Source organism: Glycine soja, chromosome 10 (genome assembly GCF_004193775.1).
Source record: "Glycine soja cultivar W05 chromosome 10, ASM419377v2, whole genome shotgun sequence".
Classification (NCBI taxonomy): Eukaryota; Viridiplantae; Streptophyta; class Magnoliopsida; order Fabales; family Fabaceae; genus Glycine; species Glycine soja.
In genome coordinates this window covers 52,217,513-52,233,424 of record NC_041011.1, presented here as the reverse complement: position 1 = coordinate 52,233,424, position 15,912 = coordinate 52,217,513, and the positions used below count along the sequence as shown (strand labels likewise).

The 15,912-nt window shown below is 36.0% G+C and overlaps 2 protein-coding genes and 1 pseudogene across 2 annotated transcripts; all 3 read left to right on the top strand.

The window, feature by feature from the left end:
- Positions 1-1,232: 1,232 nt before the first annotated feature.
- LOC114369402 (GEM-like protein 4) lies at positions 1,233-2,738 on the top strand. The gene is made up of 3 exons (XM_028326634.1): positions 1,233-1,483; positions 1,606-1,880; positions 2,039-2,738. Exons 1-3 carry the CDS (start codon positions 1,342-1,344, stop codon positions 2,210-2,212), a joined length of 591 nt encoding a protein of 196 aa, XP_028182435.1. The 5' UTR covers positions 1,233-1,341; the 3' UTR covers positions 2,213-2,738.
- A 1,110-nt stretch (positions 2,739-3,848) lies between these two features.
- LOC114369404 lies at positions 3,849-6,324 on the top strand (annotated as a pseudogene).
- A 2,021-nt stretch (positions 6,325-8,345) lies between these two features.
- LOC114369403 (GEM-like protein 4) lies at positions 8,346-10,143 on the top strand. Its single transcript, XM_028326636.1, has 3 exons — positions 8,346-8,675; positions 8,799-9,073; positions 9,421-10,143. The coding sequence occupies exons 1-3, from the start codon at positions 8,540-8,542 to the stop codon at positions 9,592-9,594; spliced, it is 585 nt and encodes a 194-aa protein (XP_028182437.1). The 5' UTR covers positions 8,346-8,539; the 3' UTR covers positions 9,595-10,143.
- Positions 10,144-15,912: the final 5,769 nt, after the last annotated feature.

Sequence of the window (15,912 nt, the reverse complement as noted above, 5' to 3'; positions counted from 1 at the left end):
ATCACTTATAAGTGGTAACTTCTTATATCTGTAAACCATTTGTAGGTACCCACTTGACAACATGCATACCTGACACTGGAATATATACACATAACCAATAACCGATATCCACATTCCAACTAATTGGGTACCTACAGCTTTACATATGATATGAGACTTGGCAATTTGGTTTTCCTCAAAACTTAGAAGTATCTTGAACACTCTTCTCTTCCCCTACTGTTCCCCGGCACATGACTTTCATAGCCAACTTGCGGCCGCAGATAACTTTCCATTTTTGACATAGACAATTTCACGTTCTATTGTCATGTTTTTTTAATATATTATTTATCCCTTACCAGTTACCATCATCATAGCCCTGTCAGCAAGCTCACTTTATGATATGGTTTAACCTTTGATACAACAAAAAGAACTGATGGCTTCGTTAATGACTGTTTGAGCTTTGGTTTAGTCTCAAACCACATGATGAGAGCATGCATGCAATGGTTTTAGTTGCTGCTGATATCAATTTCTTCAATGATGAGTCAATCACTCGAAAACAAGATAAATGCATATATCTATGTTCAGGGAATGGTCCCCTTTAATTTCCCTTAAGAATAGCAGGAGATTGTGTTGTCTCCCACATCACATGTCGGCACATGTCATGTCACCTTGCCAAATGCCTACCCTTGAAGAGTGTATACACCATGCAAGTCCCAACTTGAATTTGGAGAAAAATGCCATCAGAAAGTTCAAATGCCAACTCATAAAGCCTTGGTGACACATCCTCAATAAGCTAGTAAAAGTATTGCAACTAATTGGTGTATTTCATCATTTACTTTTTCGAGTTTAATTTCCTTACCTGTTTCCAAAGTAGTACAGTTCTCCAATGGTTTGTGTGACAACATGGCAATATGCTATCAGCAACAATGCTTTTATTTCCTTAAATGAATCACCATGGACCCTTGCTCCTGAAGATATATAAAATCTTTCTCTAAGCCTCTTAACATTAATCTTTCAAGAATTTTTTAAATTTTGAAAAAGTTGACCTGAATCTTTCTCTACCACTTTTTTCTAAAAGCAGGCTAACAATCCATGACATCAAAATATTTTCTTCAATAACTTTCCTTCAAGTTGCCATGCAGTACCTTTATATCAATCATGGTCATGGTTGATGATCTAAGGTTGAGTCATCCCACCAAAGGGTCAAGATTCACTTCCTAGTTTCCATCCCTTTAAATACCTCTTTGGAATACAAGTGACTCATCAACCCAAGTGAGCATAACTTCCTTAGCAACCTCGTAGCTAGCCTGTTCCTCTTCACCTGCTGCTATTCCCTTTGGTAAAACAGAAAAATCATCAAACATGCAGACCTCACTTCTTCATAATCTAGTTGTTGGAACTCCAGTAATCTCAGCAACATATGATCAGCTTCAAAAGTCAGTTAACAGATACTTACCTGGTCCTGCCACTCAATGCCAATATTCAACCACAACATCAAAGCAAAGTAAAATTTTCTTTTCCTTTACACACAAACATTTAACTTTGTTAAGACGTATTTATATATACCTGAAATTGTTTAGCTTGGTGACCGGATCTAATTCTATTTGTATTACTCTGAAATTGCAGTGAGACTGGGGACTAATATATCTGAGACTGTTAAGAGAAAGTTAAGTTTAGGGGCTCGCATTCTTCGAGTTGGTGGAGTGGATAAAGTGTTTAAGCAGTTTTTTAGTGTGGAAGAGGGAGAAAGGCTGTTGAAAGTTTCTCAGTGTTATCTGTCCACCACATCCGGTCCTCTAGCAGGTTTCCTCTTCATCTCCACTGACAAGGTTGCCTTCTGCAGTGAGAGATCAATGAAAGTCTTTACTCGGAAAGGCCATATGTTGAGGATCCGTTATAAGGTCAGTCACAAAGTAACATATAAATAGGCCAAATTTGAACAAACTTAACAAGTCCTTATTGGAGAAGAAGAAAAGAAAGTAAAATAAATCAAACTTCTCTCACAAGTTTCTTGATCCAAGTTTTGTTGAAGTTCTAAAGTATATTTGGTCATGTGCAGGTTGTCATTCCACTGAAAAAGATCAAGTGTGTGAACCAAAGTCAAAATATTCAGAACCCAACACAGAAGTACATAGAGATTGTCACGGAGGACAACTTCGATTTCTGGTTTATGGGTGTCTTAAAATATCAGAAAACTTTCAAATATCTTGAGCAGGCAGTTTCTCAAGCATAGATTAGTAGCGAAATTCAGACTTGGAACTGGAAGATTCATGTTGTCAGGACAAACAAAAATACAAAGGATGATCAGAAACTAACTAAAATTTGTCTGCTATCACTGAAGATGTTGAACTTTGTCTATGATGAAAGGGATTTCACTTCATTGTACATATCCATCCTTCTGGACACGACATTTGACCCAAGATAGTAGCGAATGGATGTGGTTAATATCAGAAGAGTTGCATACTTGGCTGCCAGCAAATCACATTGCAAATGCAAGAGTTCACCATTCGGAGCATCATTTGTTGCAGAATCCAAGCTATACGTCTTCTGACAGGCTTGCAGAGCTAAGGACCAGAATGCTTTTAAGGAAGGGATGGGCCTATGTTAGAGCTCTATGAAGGGAAATTACTTTAGGACAAAAGTCTGAAGGAAAAATACATAGAAAAAGAGGGAACAATGCTTTTAGCTGCCCAAATGTACAACTCTGAGGATCCAATTACACATTTAAATGTAAATGTTTTCAGAACCTGATTTTGTAATTCAGTTTGTATTTATACCATCTAACTTTGAATTCAGATTTGAGTATAATTATTTAAATGCGAGTCTGTTTTACTTAAGTAGTTTAATTAATTAGCAGGAATCAATTGGTCTCACTGGATCCATCTTTTGAATTAGGATTTCTCTAATTGTGGGGCAACATCTGATAACGGATAAGTTTGGATTGTCCAAATGATACAGATATATAGGGTCTGGTTGTGACTAAATTGTGGCAATACAACGCCTGGACTTTGTTTCACAATTTCATCAACTTTCCTTGTGTGGAATTGTGCGATGGCAATCAGAAATCACCATAGCTTCCAACTGTTGTGTATTTATTTTAGTTTGTAATGTTTTAATTTTTTTTACATGTTATAAAAAAAATTATTTATATTTTTAAAAAAGAGGCGCCCATGGACTGGTCCATTTGACCCAGAATTCGTCAAGAATTGAACCACGTTATGAAAATTTCAGGCAGTCATAGGAACTGTAACATTTGACCCTTTCAAAACTCAAAGAGAAAGCGCTGAAGAAGGAACTTGTACTACAATACATATCAGCTTTACATGGCAATTTGCTTTTCCACAAAACTTTTAAGTATGTCTGTCCAAAACTCAGTCACAGACTCTTCCGCTAGCCAACGTGCGGCCACATGCAGATTAGTTTCCATTTCTGACTAAAACAATTTCAGGTTCCTTAGCTTTCTCTTAACCATCATATACAGCCCTTTCAGCAATCTCACTTTATGATTACATATTTTGACGCAACAAAAAGCACCGTTGGCTTCGTTAATGACTGCCTTTGTTTCAAAACCCCCAAGATTGCAATGGTTTTAGACTCTTAGTTGCGGCTGATGAGTCAATAACTAGAAAACAAGATTAAGGAATGGTCCCTTGAGAAAAGCAAGAGATTCTATTGTCTCCCACATCAGCATGTAGACTTGAACTATCATAAAGTGATCTTAACAATATTTTGGCATTCAACTTTCATATATTTAGTATCCTTATGTTAGAGACGACAAAATATGATATTTTATTTTAAGCAGAGGTCATATATATTAGATGGTCACATGGGATAAACTTCACAATTTCTTTACTTTTTCCTACCTTATCACGAGAATTTGGAGAAAGTTCAAATGCCAACTCATAAGGCCTTGGTGATGAATCCTCACATAGGCAGGTGTAAGTGGAAAGTATTGCAACTAATCGGTGTATTTCATCACTGACTTTTTCTTTTTTAATTCCTTTACCTGTTTCCAAAACAGTGCAGTTCTCCAATGGTTTGTGTGACAAAATAGCAATATTCTACCAGCAAGAATGCTTTTATTTCCTTACTTCTATCAATCACCATGGACCCTTGCTCCTGAAGATATATATACACCTTTCTCTAAAGCCTCTTAAAATTAACCTTTCAAGGATTTTTAAATTTTGAAAAAGTTGACATGAATCGTTATGTACCAATTTTTTTTCTAAAAGCAAGCAAACAATCCATGACATCAAAATATTATCTTGAATAACTTTCCTTCAAGTTGCCAGGCAGTGCCTTTATATCAATCATGGTCATGGTTGATGATCCAAGGGTTAGTCATCTCACCAAAGGGTCAAGATTCACTTCCTAGTTTTCATCCCTTTAAATGCCTCTTAGGAATACAAGGGACTCATCAACCCAAGTGAGCATAAGTACCTTAGAAACCTAATATTTCAGATCAATCCCTTCAATTTAAAGAAACCTAATTAATCATCAATCATGCAGACCTCACTTCTTCGTGAGCTAGTTGTTGGAACTCCAGTCATCTCAGCAACATATGATCGGCCTCAGAAGTCAGTTAACAGATACTTACCTGGTCCTGCCACTCAATGTCAATATTCAACCACAACATCAAAGCAAAGTAAAATTTTCTTTTTTGTTACACACACCTGAAATTGTTTAGCTTGGTGAGCGGATCTAATTCAATTTATACCACTCTATAATTGCAGTGAGACTGAGGACAAATATATCAGAAACTGTTAAGAGAAAGTTAAGCTTAGGGGCTCGCATTCTTTAAAGTTGAAGAAGGAGAGAGGCTGCTGAAAGTTTCCCAGTGTTATCTGTCCACTACATCCGGACCCGGTCCTCTAGCAGGTTTCCTCTTCATCTCCACTGACAAGGTTGCCTTCTGCAGCGAGAGATCAATGAAAGTCTTTACTTGAAAAGGCCATATGTTGAGGATCCGTTATAAGGTTAGTCATTAAATAATATATCTACACAGGCCAAATTTGGGTGAACTTAACAAGAACTTATAGGAGAACAAGATAAGAAAGTAAAATAAATCAAACTTCTCTCACAAGTTAAAATAAACTTTTTTCAAACTCTCTTATCTAACTTCTTCAAAGATAAAATGCATAAGATGATTTTAACTTGCAAAAGTTTTATTCATTTTTACCTCCTATTTTCTTCTCCTTTGAGTGTTCATGGAAAACTTTATCCTAGCCTGTATTCATATTTCTCAGTTTCTCTTTATCCAAGATTTGTTGAAGTTCTGAAGTATATATGGTCATGTGCAGGTTGCCATTCCACTGAACAAGATCAAGTGTGTGAACCAAAGCCAAAATGTTCAAAAGCCAACACAGAAGTACATAGAAATTGTCACGGAGGACAACTTCGATTTCTGGTTTATGGGGGTCTTAAAATATCAGAAAACTTTCAAATATCTTGAGCAGGCAGTTTCTCAAGCTTAGCTGGGTTGCAAAATCCACCATTCAAACTTGAAGATTCATGTTGTCTGGACAAACACAAACATATAAAGGATGATCCGTAACAAACTAAAATTTTGGCTGCTGTCATTGAAAATGTTGAGCTTTGTCTATGATAAAAGGGATTTAAGTTCTTTGCACATATCCATCCTTCTGGACATGACATTTGACCTGTGATAATAACGAATGGATGTGGTTCATATCAGAAGAGTTGCAGAGTTGGCTGGCAGAAAATTGCGTTGTGAATGCAAGAATTCACCATTTGGAGCATCAATTGCTGCAGAATCCAAGCTATATGTGTTCTGTGGCCTCGGCTGGCAGTGCTGAGGACTGCTTTTGAGGAAGGGACAGGCTTATGTTAGAGCTCTACGAAGGGAGATTATTGTAGGAGAAAAGATTGATGGAAAAATACTTAGAAAGAGGGAACAATACTGTTAGCTTCCTCAATATACAACAAGTTTGAGGCTCAATTACACATTGAAGTAATGTAATTCAATTTGTATTTATGCCATCTAACTTTTAGTCAAATTTGTGTATAATAACTTAAATGCGAGTCTGTTTTATGTAAGTAGTTTAATTAATTAGCAGGAAGTTGTTCATCTCACTGGATCCATCTTATAAATTAGGATTGCTCTAGTTGTGGGACTGTATCAGAAAACTGATAAGTTTGGATTGCCCAGATGATTCACATAGGATCTTGTTTTGTGACTGAATTGTGGCAATAACGCCTGGACTTTCTTTCACAATTTCATCACCTTTCCTTTTGTGGAATTGGTGAAACGACAATCAGAAACTATAGTTACCATATCTTCCAACTGTGGTGTGGATGAGACTAATACAATAGGTTTAAGTCCCACATCATTTGATTATACTTACTTTTAAGTTTTTATATATTGTCTTTTGTTTAAACTTGTTATTTGTTAAATATATTTAAAGACACTTAGCTTGTGTGCATAAAATTACTTGAAGTAGCTTTAATGGAATTTTATTTTATTCCTATAATTATTTTTAGACATTTAATTTAATTTTGAATTTGAACTTATTTTTTGTCTCTCGTTTTTGCAGCTCTCTTTTGTTCTCTGAAATTCTACAATTTCAGGGATCTCATATTTTTAGTTTTGTTAGTTCTTAAGCCTCTGACAAGAACTTTTATTAATAATGACTTAGTTAACTCTATAGAAACTTTCCATAAAAACTCTACTAAAAAAATTCAAGATGTGTTGTTGCAAATAAGTGGCTATCTCTCTTGTGACAAATGTTTGAGAAGCTGAAAAAGATGATAGAGCACCAGAAAGTTAATTCCTCTCTAGTAAGGACACCTGTGTCATAGCAACGGTAGCATTATTGACCCTTTCAAAACTCAAATAGAATAAAGGGATCGAGTTTAGTTGGCTAATAAGATGCGTGAATTGTTATAAGTGTTTATCATTTACTCCTATGGATAAAAAAAAAAAACTCAAACAGAAAGAGCTGAAGAAGGAACTTCTACTACATATCAGCTTTACATATGAGACCACATGGCAATTTGCTTTTCAAGGAAACTTAAGTATGTCCAACACTCTTCTCTTCCGCTAGCACATGACTTTCAAAACCAACATGCGGCCACAGATCACTTTCCAATTCACATATATAAACAATTTCACGTTCCACAGCTTTGCCTTCATTCTCTTAATTATCCCTTCCCATCATAGCCCTGTCAGCAACCTCTCTTTAGGGATATAGTTTGACCCAACAAAAAGCACCGATGCCTTAACTGCCAGAGTTTTTAGTTTAGTTTCAAACCCCAAGAGAGCATGAATACTATGTATGCATGGTTTTAGTCTTTTAGATGCAGCTGATATCAATTTCTTCAATGATGAGTCAATCACTCGAAAACAAGATAAAGGCATATCTATATTCAGGGAATGGTGCCCTTTAATTTTCCTTGAGAAAAGCAAGATATTGTGCTGTTTCCCACATCAGCATGTAGGCATATGTCCTGTCAGCAAGCCTAATAATGCCTAATCTTGAAGAGTGTATATGTTAATCGTAAGTACTAACTAGTATCTTTAGAAAATTGATTAAAAAATTAAAAGGAAAAATATTTTTTATTAAAATATATAAAATTATCACAATTAATAATTTTTTTTAATTCTTTAACCAATACCTAAAAGTACTATTCAACAAGATCCTAAGTTAATATATGTATATTGACACATACCAACTTTAACTTTCGTAAGGTCTTAACAATATTTTAGCATTGAACTTTCATAAATTCAGTATCCTCATTCAATCTTCAACCGTTTTAGAAAAAGCAAAAATAAAATAAAATGATTTTTTATGTTAAGCAGTCTGTTAATTGCAAATTCTTTACTTTTTCCTACCTTATCACAAGAGAATTTGGAGAAATCTGGCATCAGAAAGATCAAATTAAATGTCAGCTCATAAAGCCTTGCTGATGCATCCTCACGTAAGTAGGTGTAACCGAAAAGTATTGCAACTAGTCGGTCGGTGTATTTCATCATTCAACTTTTTCTGCTTTAATTTCCTTACCTGCATGTTTCAAAAACCGTGCAGTTCTCCGATGGTTTGTGACAAATGGCAATATGCTGTCAGCAACAACGCATTTATTTCCTTAATTACTTCGATCAACCACTGTGGAACCTTGCTCCTGAAGATATGTAAACCTCTCTCTCTAAGCCTCTTAAACTAATCAACCTTTCCAGAAATTTTAAGTTTTTGAAAAAGTTTAATATTTGTGTACCATCTTTTCTTCTAAAAGCAGCCAAACATGCAATCCATCCATGACGTCAAAATATTATCTTGAATAACTTTCCGTCAAATTGCCATGACAGTGCCTTTATATCAACCACGAACGTGGTTGATGATCTAAGGTTGAGTCATCCCACCAAAGGATCAAGATTCACTTCTGCTGCGGATAAAAAAAAAAAGGGATTCACTTCCTAGTTTTCAGCCCTTTAAATACCTCTTTGCAATACAAGGAACTCATCAACCCAAGTTAGCATAACTTCCTTAACAACCTAGTATTTCAGACCATTCTTCTTGATCAGAATCCTTATTAATCATCAATCATGCAGACTTCACTTCTTCAAATTGTTGGAACTCCAGTAATCTCAGCAACATATGATCAGCTTCAAAAGTCAGTTAACAGATACTTACCTGGTCCTGCCACTCAATGTCAATATTCAACCACAACATCAAAGCAAAGTAAATATTTTTTTTTCCTTTACACACAAACATCAAACTTTGTTCAGACGTATTTATATGTACCTGAAATTGTTTAGCTTTGTGAATGGATCTAATTATACTTATATTACTCTGAAATTGCAGTGAGGCTGAGGACAAATATATCTGAAACTGTTAAGAGAAAGATAAGTTTAGGGGCTCGCATTCTTCGAGTTGGTGGAGTGGAAAAAGTGTTCAAGCAGTTTTTTAGCATGGAAGAAGGGGAGAGGCTGTTGAAAGTTTCCCAATGTTATCTTTCCACCACATCTGGTCCTCTAGCAGGTTTCCTCTTCATCTCCACTGACAAGGTTGCCTTCTGCAGTGAGAGATCAATGAAAGTCTTTACTCGGAAAGGTCATATGTTGAGGATTCGTTACAAGGTCAGTCATGAAGTAATATATACAAAGGTTAAATTTGGATAAACTTCTCAACAAGTACTTGTAGTTAGGGAAAAAAATAAGAAGGTAAAATGAATCGAACTTCTCCCATATGTTCGAAACAACTTGTGCACCTCAACATTTTTATAAAAGTTCTCTCATCTAACTTCTTCAAAAATGAAACGCATAAGTTGATTTGAACTTAGAGTACAAGTTTTATTCATTTTAATTACTGTTTTCTTCTCCTATAAGTATTCATTTAGAACTTTATCTTGACCTATCATATTTCTCAGTTTTCTCTTTACACAAGATTTGTTGAAGTTTTAAAAGGTATATACGGTCTTGTGCAGGTTGCTATTCCACTAAAGAAGGTCAAGTGTGTTAACCAAAGTGCTAATGCTCAGAAGCCGACACAGAAATACATAGAGATTGTCACTGAGGACAACTTTGATTTCTGGTTTATGGGTGTCTTAAAATATCAGAAAACTTTCAAATATCTTGAGCAGGCAGTTTCTCAAGCATAGTAGAGATACTTGAGTAGCAAAATCCACCATTCAAACTTGAAGATTCATGTTGTCAGGACAAACACAAAGATACAAAGGACGATCAGAAACAAACTAAAATTTGGCGGCTCTCATGAAGATGTTGAGCTTCGTCTCTGATAAAAGGGATTTCACTTCATTGTATATATCCATCCTACTGGACACAACATTTGACCTGTGATAATAGCGAATGGATGTGGTTCATATCAGTTGAATTGCAGACTTGGCTTTCATCATATCTCGTTGTGAATGAAAGAGTTCACTGTTTGGAGATCATTTGTTGCAGAATCCAAACTATATGTGCATTATTTGGACCAGAATGCTTTTTGAGGAAGCGATGGGCTTATGTTAGAACTCTATGAAGGGAGATTAATGTAGAAGGAAAACTGTTAGCTTCGTTCTCAAACGTACAAGTTTGAGGCTCAATTACACATTGATTCATTATATAAATGTTTTAAGAACCTGAGTTAGTAATTCAGCTTGTATTTATAACATCTAACTTTCAGTGAAATTTGAGTATAATTATTTAAATGCGAATCTGTTTGATTTAAGTAGTTTAATTAATTAGCAGGAAGTTTGATATAATACATTGATAAATGGACACTTCTAATATAATGAGAGAGTCGATTTTGTTAATCACTATTAATTAAATTTGTTCCTTATTTCAGCTAGGTTTTTTTTTTGAAGGAATTTCAGCTAGTTAATTATAGCTGAGTGATGTTTGATTATTTTAACTTAAGTTTGGTTGTAATTATTGATCTCACCGTTATCCATCTTATAAATTAGGATTGCTCTAGCTGTGGGATTTGTTGTTTTTAGAAAGATATGAAGGATTAAAAGATAAAGAAACTCAGGATATTACTGCAGAAGAAGGTTGTTTTATTAATCTGGAAAGCAGAGTGCATTTTACAAAGAGATGCTAAAATATATAGATAAAACTCCTATGGGTTGTTGCCTAAAAAATAGAAGATAAATTTAAAAACAGCATAACAGTCTAACAACATATCTGAACAGCATAACAACCTAACAACATATCTGTAGCATAACAACATATCCTAAAAAAAACTAGCAACAATTTAAAAAATTTGTTTCAAGAGTCAAACAGTTAACACTCCTCCTTGACTCTGGAACAGCACACACCAAGCCTCTGCCTCAAGAATTCATATCTAGCTTTAGGAAGCGCCTTTGTTAGGATATCAGCACTTTGTTCCTTTGTTGTGCAGTAAATTAATTTCACTTCTCCTTCCTTTTGTGCCTCCCTGAGAAAATAGAGCTTTATCTTGAAGTGTTTTGTTTTGCCATGAAACACTGGATTATTTGAAATTGAAATTGCAGCTTGATTATCCACAAATATCTGCGTACTGTCCTGTTGTTCCATATGCAAATCTGTCATAAGCTTTCTGATCCAAAGAGCTTGATTTACAGCAGCAGTTGCAGCAACATATTCTGCTTCTGCTGTGGATTGAGCTATTACTTCCTGTTTCTTTGAATACCATGAGAAAATTCCAGAACCAAAGCTAAAAAGATAACCTGACGTACTTCTCATATCATCAGCACATCCAGCCCAATCACTATCAGAATAACCATGAAGTATGAAGTTTTTAACATAATGGTATCTAATTCCAAAATCAATTGTGCCTTTAACATATCTAAGAATTCTTTTTGCTGCCTGAAAATGAATTCTACTAGCACAGTTCATGTACCTTGATAACAAGCTTACTGCATGCAAGATGTCAGGCCTTGATGCACTTAAATACATTAGGCAGCCTATAAGGCTCCTATACAGCTTTTCATCCACTTTTTCAGCTCCATCTTCTTTGTAAAACTTCTCCTTTTGATTCATTGGAGATGCAGTTGGTTTGCACCCTTCCATGTTGAACTTCTTGAGAATTTCTTTTGCATATTTTTCCTGGCAAAGAAATATTTCATTCTGTTTTTGATCCACCTGCATACCGAGAAAGAATGTCATCCTTCCAAGGTCTGTCATTTCAAAAGCATCTTTCATTTCTTCCTTGAACTTGTCAATATGCTCCCCGCTGCTTCCCGAAACCAGTAGATCATCAACATATAGAGATACTACAAGCATTTCACCATCAGTCTTCTTCACATATAAAGTAGATTCACTTAAACTTTTTTTGAAGCCTAAGTTCACCAAGTGTGCATCAATTCTGCTATACCATGACCGCGGTGCCTGCTTTAAACCATACAAAGCTTTCCTTAATCGATATATTTTCTCCTCCTGTCCCTGAACAACGAACCCTTCAGGTTGCTCAACAAAAATTTCTTCCTCCAAGTATCCATTTAAGAAGGCTGATTTCACATCCATTTGATGTATAATCCAACCTTTTTGTGCAGCAAGAGACATCAACATTCTTATGGTTTCTAGTCTGGCAACTGGGGCAAAAGTCTCTGAAAAATCAACACCAAACACTTGAGCATATCCTTTAACAACAAGCCTTGCCTTGTATTTGTTTACAGAACCATCTGAGTTGAGCTTAGTTCTATAAACCCACTTGACACCAATCGCTTTCTTGTGGTTAGGTCTGTCCACCAGCTCCCATGTTTTATTTTTTTCAATCATTATAAGCTCCTCTTTCATTGCATTTCTCCATTTCTGATCAGCTGTAGCTTCTTCATATCCCTCAGGCTCCATTACAGCAACATTACACCTTTGGTAGATGTCTGAAAGTGATTTGGTTCCTCTGATGGGTTCTTCATCAACATCTTCATTCTCCTCCTGAAACTCAGACCTCTTATCATTTTTCCAGTCCCAACTATCTGACTCCAGAAATTTGACATCCCTGCTGACGATTACTTTGTTGCTCTGTGGTAGGTAGATTCTGTAGGCCTTTGAAGTTGAGCTATAACCCACAAAAATTCCAGGTTCTGCTTTCTTGTCAAGCTTGTCTCTCTTTACTTGAGGTATGTAGGAGAAACATAGGCAGCCAAATGTCTTCAGATTTGTTAGCTTTGGTTTGTAGTCGTGCCATGCTTCAAATGGAGTCTTTTTTTGCAAAGCTTTTGTTGGTAACCTATTCAGCAAAAAAACTGTTGTGTGTGCAGCCTCTGCCCAAAATTCCTTTGGTAGCCCTTTGTCATGAAGTAAGCACCTTGTCATCTCCATAATTGTTCGGTTTTTCCTCTCGACAACACCATTCTGTTGCGGAGTGTATGGTGCTGTCAATTTATGTTCAATGCCTGCATCTACACAAAACTTGTTAAATTTTTCAGAGGTATATTCAGTTCCATTATCGGACCTGATCACCTGCATCTTGCATCCACTTTGAGTTTCAACCCAAGCTTTAAACTTCACAAAGATGTCAGCAACATCAGATTTAAACTTCATAGAATAAATCCAACACATTCTTGAATAATCATCAATGAATGCAATATAATACTTACTTCTATTCAATGATGGTGTTTTCATGGGTCCTCCCACATCTGTGTGTACTAACTGCAGCTTTTGTGAAGCCCTTCAAGTCTTGTTTTGTTGAAAAGGAAGTCTGGTTTGCTTTCCATATTGGCAAGCAACACATTTTGGAGGTAAATCGTCTAATTCTGGCATATCTTTCACTATGTTGTTCTTTTTCATGAAAAGTAGTGCAGCATGATGAAAGTGCCCCAATCTCTTGTGCCAAAGCATTGTATTATCATCCTCTTTGTGTACAGCTGCTTGCTGCTCCTCATTCATCAAGTCCAAGACAAAACTCTTGCCTTTCATTTGAACTTTGATCATTTCTATGTTGTTTGCATCTTTAATCACACAGTTTTTGTCCTCAAACAGCACCTTATATCCTTTCTCCAGCAGTTGAGTAACACTTAAAAGGTTTTGATTAATTTCAGGAACATATAATACATCAGAAATTAATTTCAAACCTGAGTGGCCTTCAATTGCAACCGTTCCCTTGCCTTTTACTGCAATAAGTGCTCCATTTCCAATTCTGACTTTGGAAATAGTTGTCTCGTCCAATTCTTTGAAAAGTTCACGATCATAAGTCATGTGGTTTGTGCAACCACTGTCTATAAGCCAGCTCTCCGTAGTGGTGTTGGTTGCAAAGCATGATGCTACAAACAGCTGCTCCTCCATAGGCTGATCTTCAGCAGCCTTGGCTTCTCCTTGTTGTTGTTGTTGAGTCTTGCATATTCTTTCCACATGTCCTAATTGACCACACTTGTGGCATTTTATGTCTGGTCTCCACCAACACTTGTTGTGTGGGTGATTATTTTTTTTGCAATAAGGACAAGGTGAAAAGACACGTGTCTTGCTGCTTTGGCCATTTTTGTTGTTGCTCTGCTTCTTCTTGTTATTTTTGCCTCCTTTGTAATTCTGTGATCTGGCTTGAAAAGCACCCTCAACAGACCCTTCTTGCCTCATAAGCCTCCTTTGTTCTTGTGCTTGTAGTGCATTCAACAATTCAGCCAATGTAATGCTTGACAAATTCCTTGAATTCTCCAGAGATGCAATTGTGGCTTCAAACTTTTCAGGTATTGTGACTAGAATTTTTTGAACAATTCTAGCGTCTGAAAATTCAGTACCTAGGAGCCTTACATTATTGACAATGCCAAGAAGCCTATCAGAGTATTCCTTAATCGTTTCTGATTCCTTCATTCTCTGCATCTCAAATTCTCGGATAAAATTCAGCACCTGCATGCCTTTAACCTTTTCATTTCCTTCATACTCTTGTTTCAAAAAGTCCCAAATCTGATTGGCTGTTTTAAGTGTCATTATTCTGGCTAGAATGGTGGATGAAACTGCTGCAAGCAAAGTTGCTTTTGCTTTTGACTTTCTCTGCTTCCTTTCTTTGTGATTTTTTATTTGAGCAACCGTTGGATTGTCCGGCAAGGGTTCGACTTCGTACACATCTTCAACAGCTTCCCACAAATCACCTGCTTCGAGATAGGCTTCCATTCTAAAAGCCCAGAGATGATAACTTTTACCATCAAACAACGGAAGTGTAAGTGAAATGGATGAACCTTCTGGATTCATTCTGACCAGGTTATGTGTGTTTGTGTTTTGAATGTGTATGGGTTCTCTCAATCTCTCAGATCCCTCAGAATAAGGCTCAGAATACCAATTTGTTGTTTTTAGAAAGATATGAAGGATTAAAAGATAAAGAAACTCAGGATATTACTGCAGAAGAAGGCTGTTTTATTAATCTGGGAAGCAGAGTGCATTTTACAAAGAGATGCTAAAATATATAGATAAAATTCCTATGGGTTGTTGCCTAACAAATAGAAGATAAATTTAAAAACAGCATAACAGCCTAACAACATATCTGAACAGCATAACAACCTAACAACATATCTGCAGCATAACAGCATATCCTAAAAAAAACTAGCAACAATTTAAAAAATTTGTTTCAAGAGTCAATCAGTTAACAGGATTAATGCATCTGAAACGGACAAGTTTGGATTGTCCAAATATTGTGGCAATATAACGCCTGGACTTTCTTTCACAATTTAACCACTTTCCTTTCGTGGAATTGTTAGAATTACAATCAGAAATGCTAAGCACCGTAGCTAACAAATTTTTACATCAATCTTTGTTTTAAAGGCATGGTCAAGTTAATCAAAGTATGGGCCTGTTAATTATTTAAATCCCAGGATACTTGTCTTTGAGGCTAATGAATGTATTAAAAAAGTTCATTAGCTAGGGTACCATTTTTGTGACCCAGCCAAAACTATTTTCGGTGAACACAAAATTTCAAAAGATTTTGTGAACGGCCCCCCGCGACCATACTGAAAAGGGTTTATTGGGTATTAAGATTAACTAATTTATGGGTAGGTGATAAGGGTCTTAATGTATCATTTGATAACTTCTTATACCTGTAAATCATGTGCTGGTAACCCACTTGACAACTCGGGGTACCAGATTGAGTTCTTTCATACCGCTTGACTACATGTACAAGTTACGCTTGAATTGAATATATGTACCCAAAAAATTGAGATTAATTGTTAGACAGCTACTCCTAATGCAACAATATATATATAACAGGTGGAGTAAATTTGACCACTTCTTTAAATTTGAAAGCACAACAGTAAATTCTTTTTAGGTGAGGTCAAGTGTGTTATGCTATGCTGATAGTAACAGTGTTTTCCCTTTCAGAAATGAAAAAAAGGAACTTTCGCTGTCAGCTTTTTATATGTGGGGGCATGGGTATGATGTAGGAATGATTTAGCAATTTGCTTTTCCACAGAACCTTCAAGTAATATAGTTTGACCCCAAAAAGAACACCGTTGGCTTCAGTAATGAGTAATGACTAAAATTTGCAATACTGCATTGATCTCACAAATGAAATA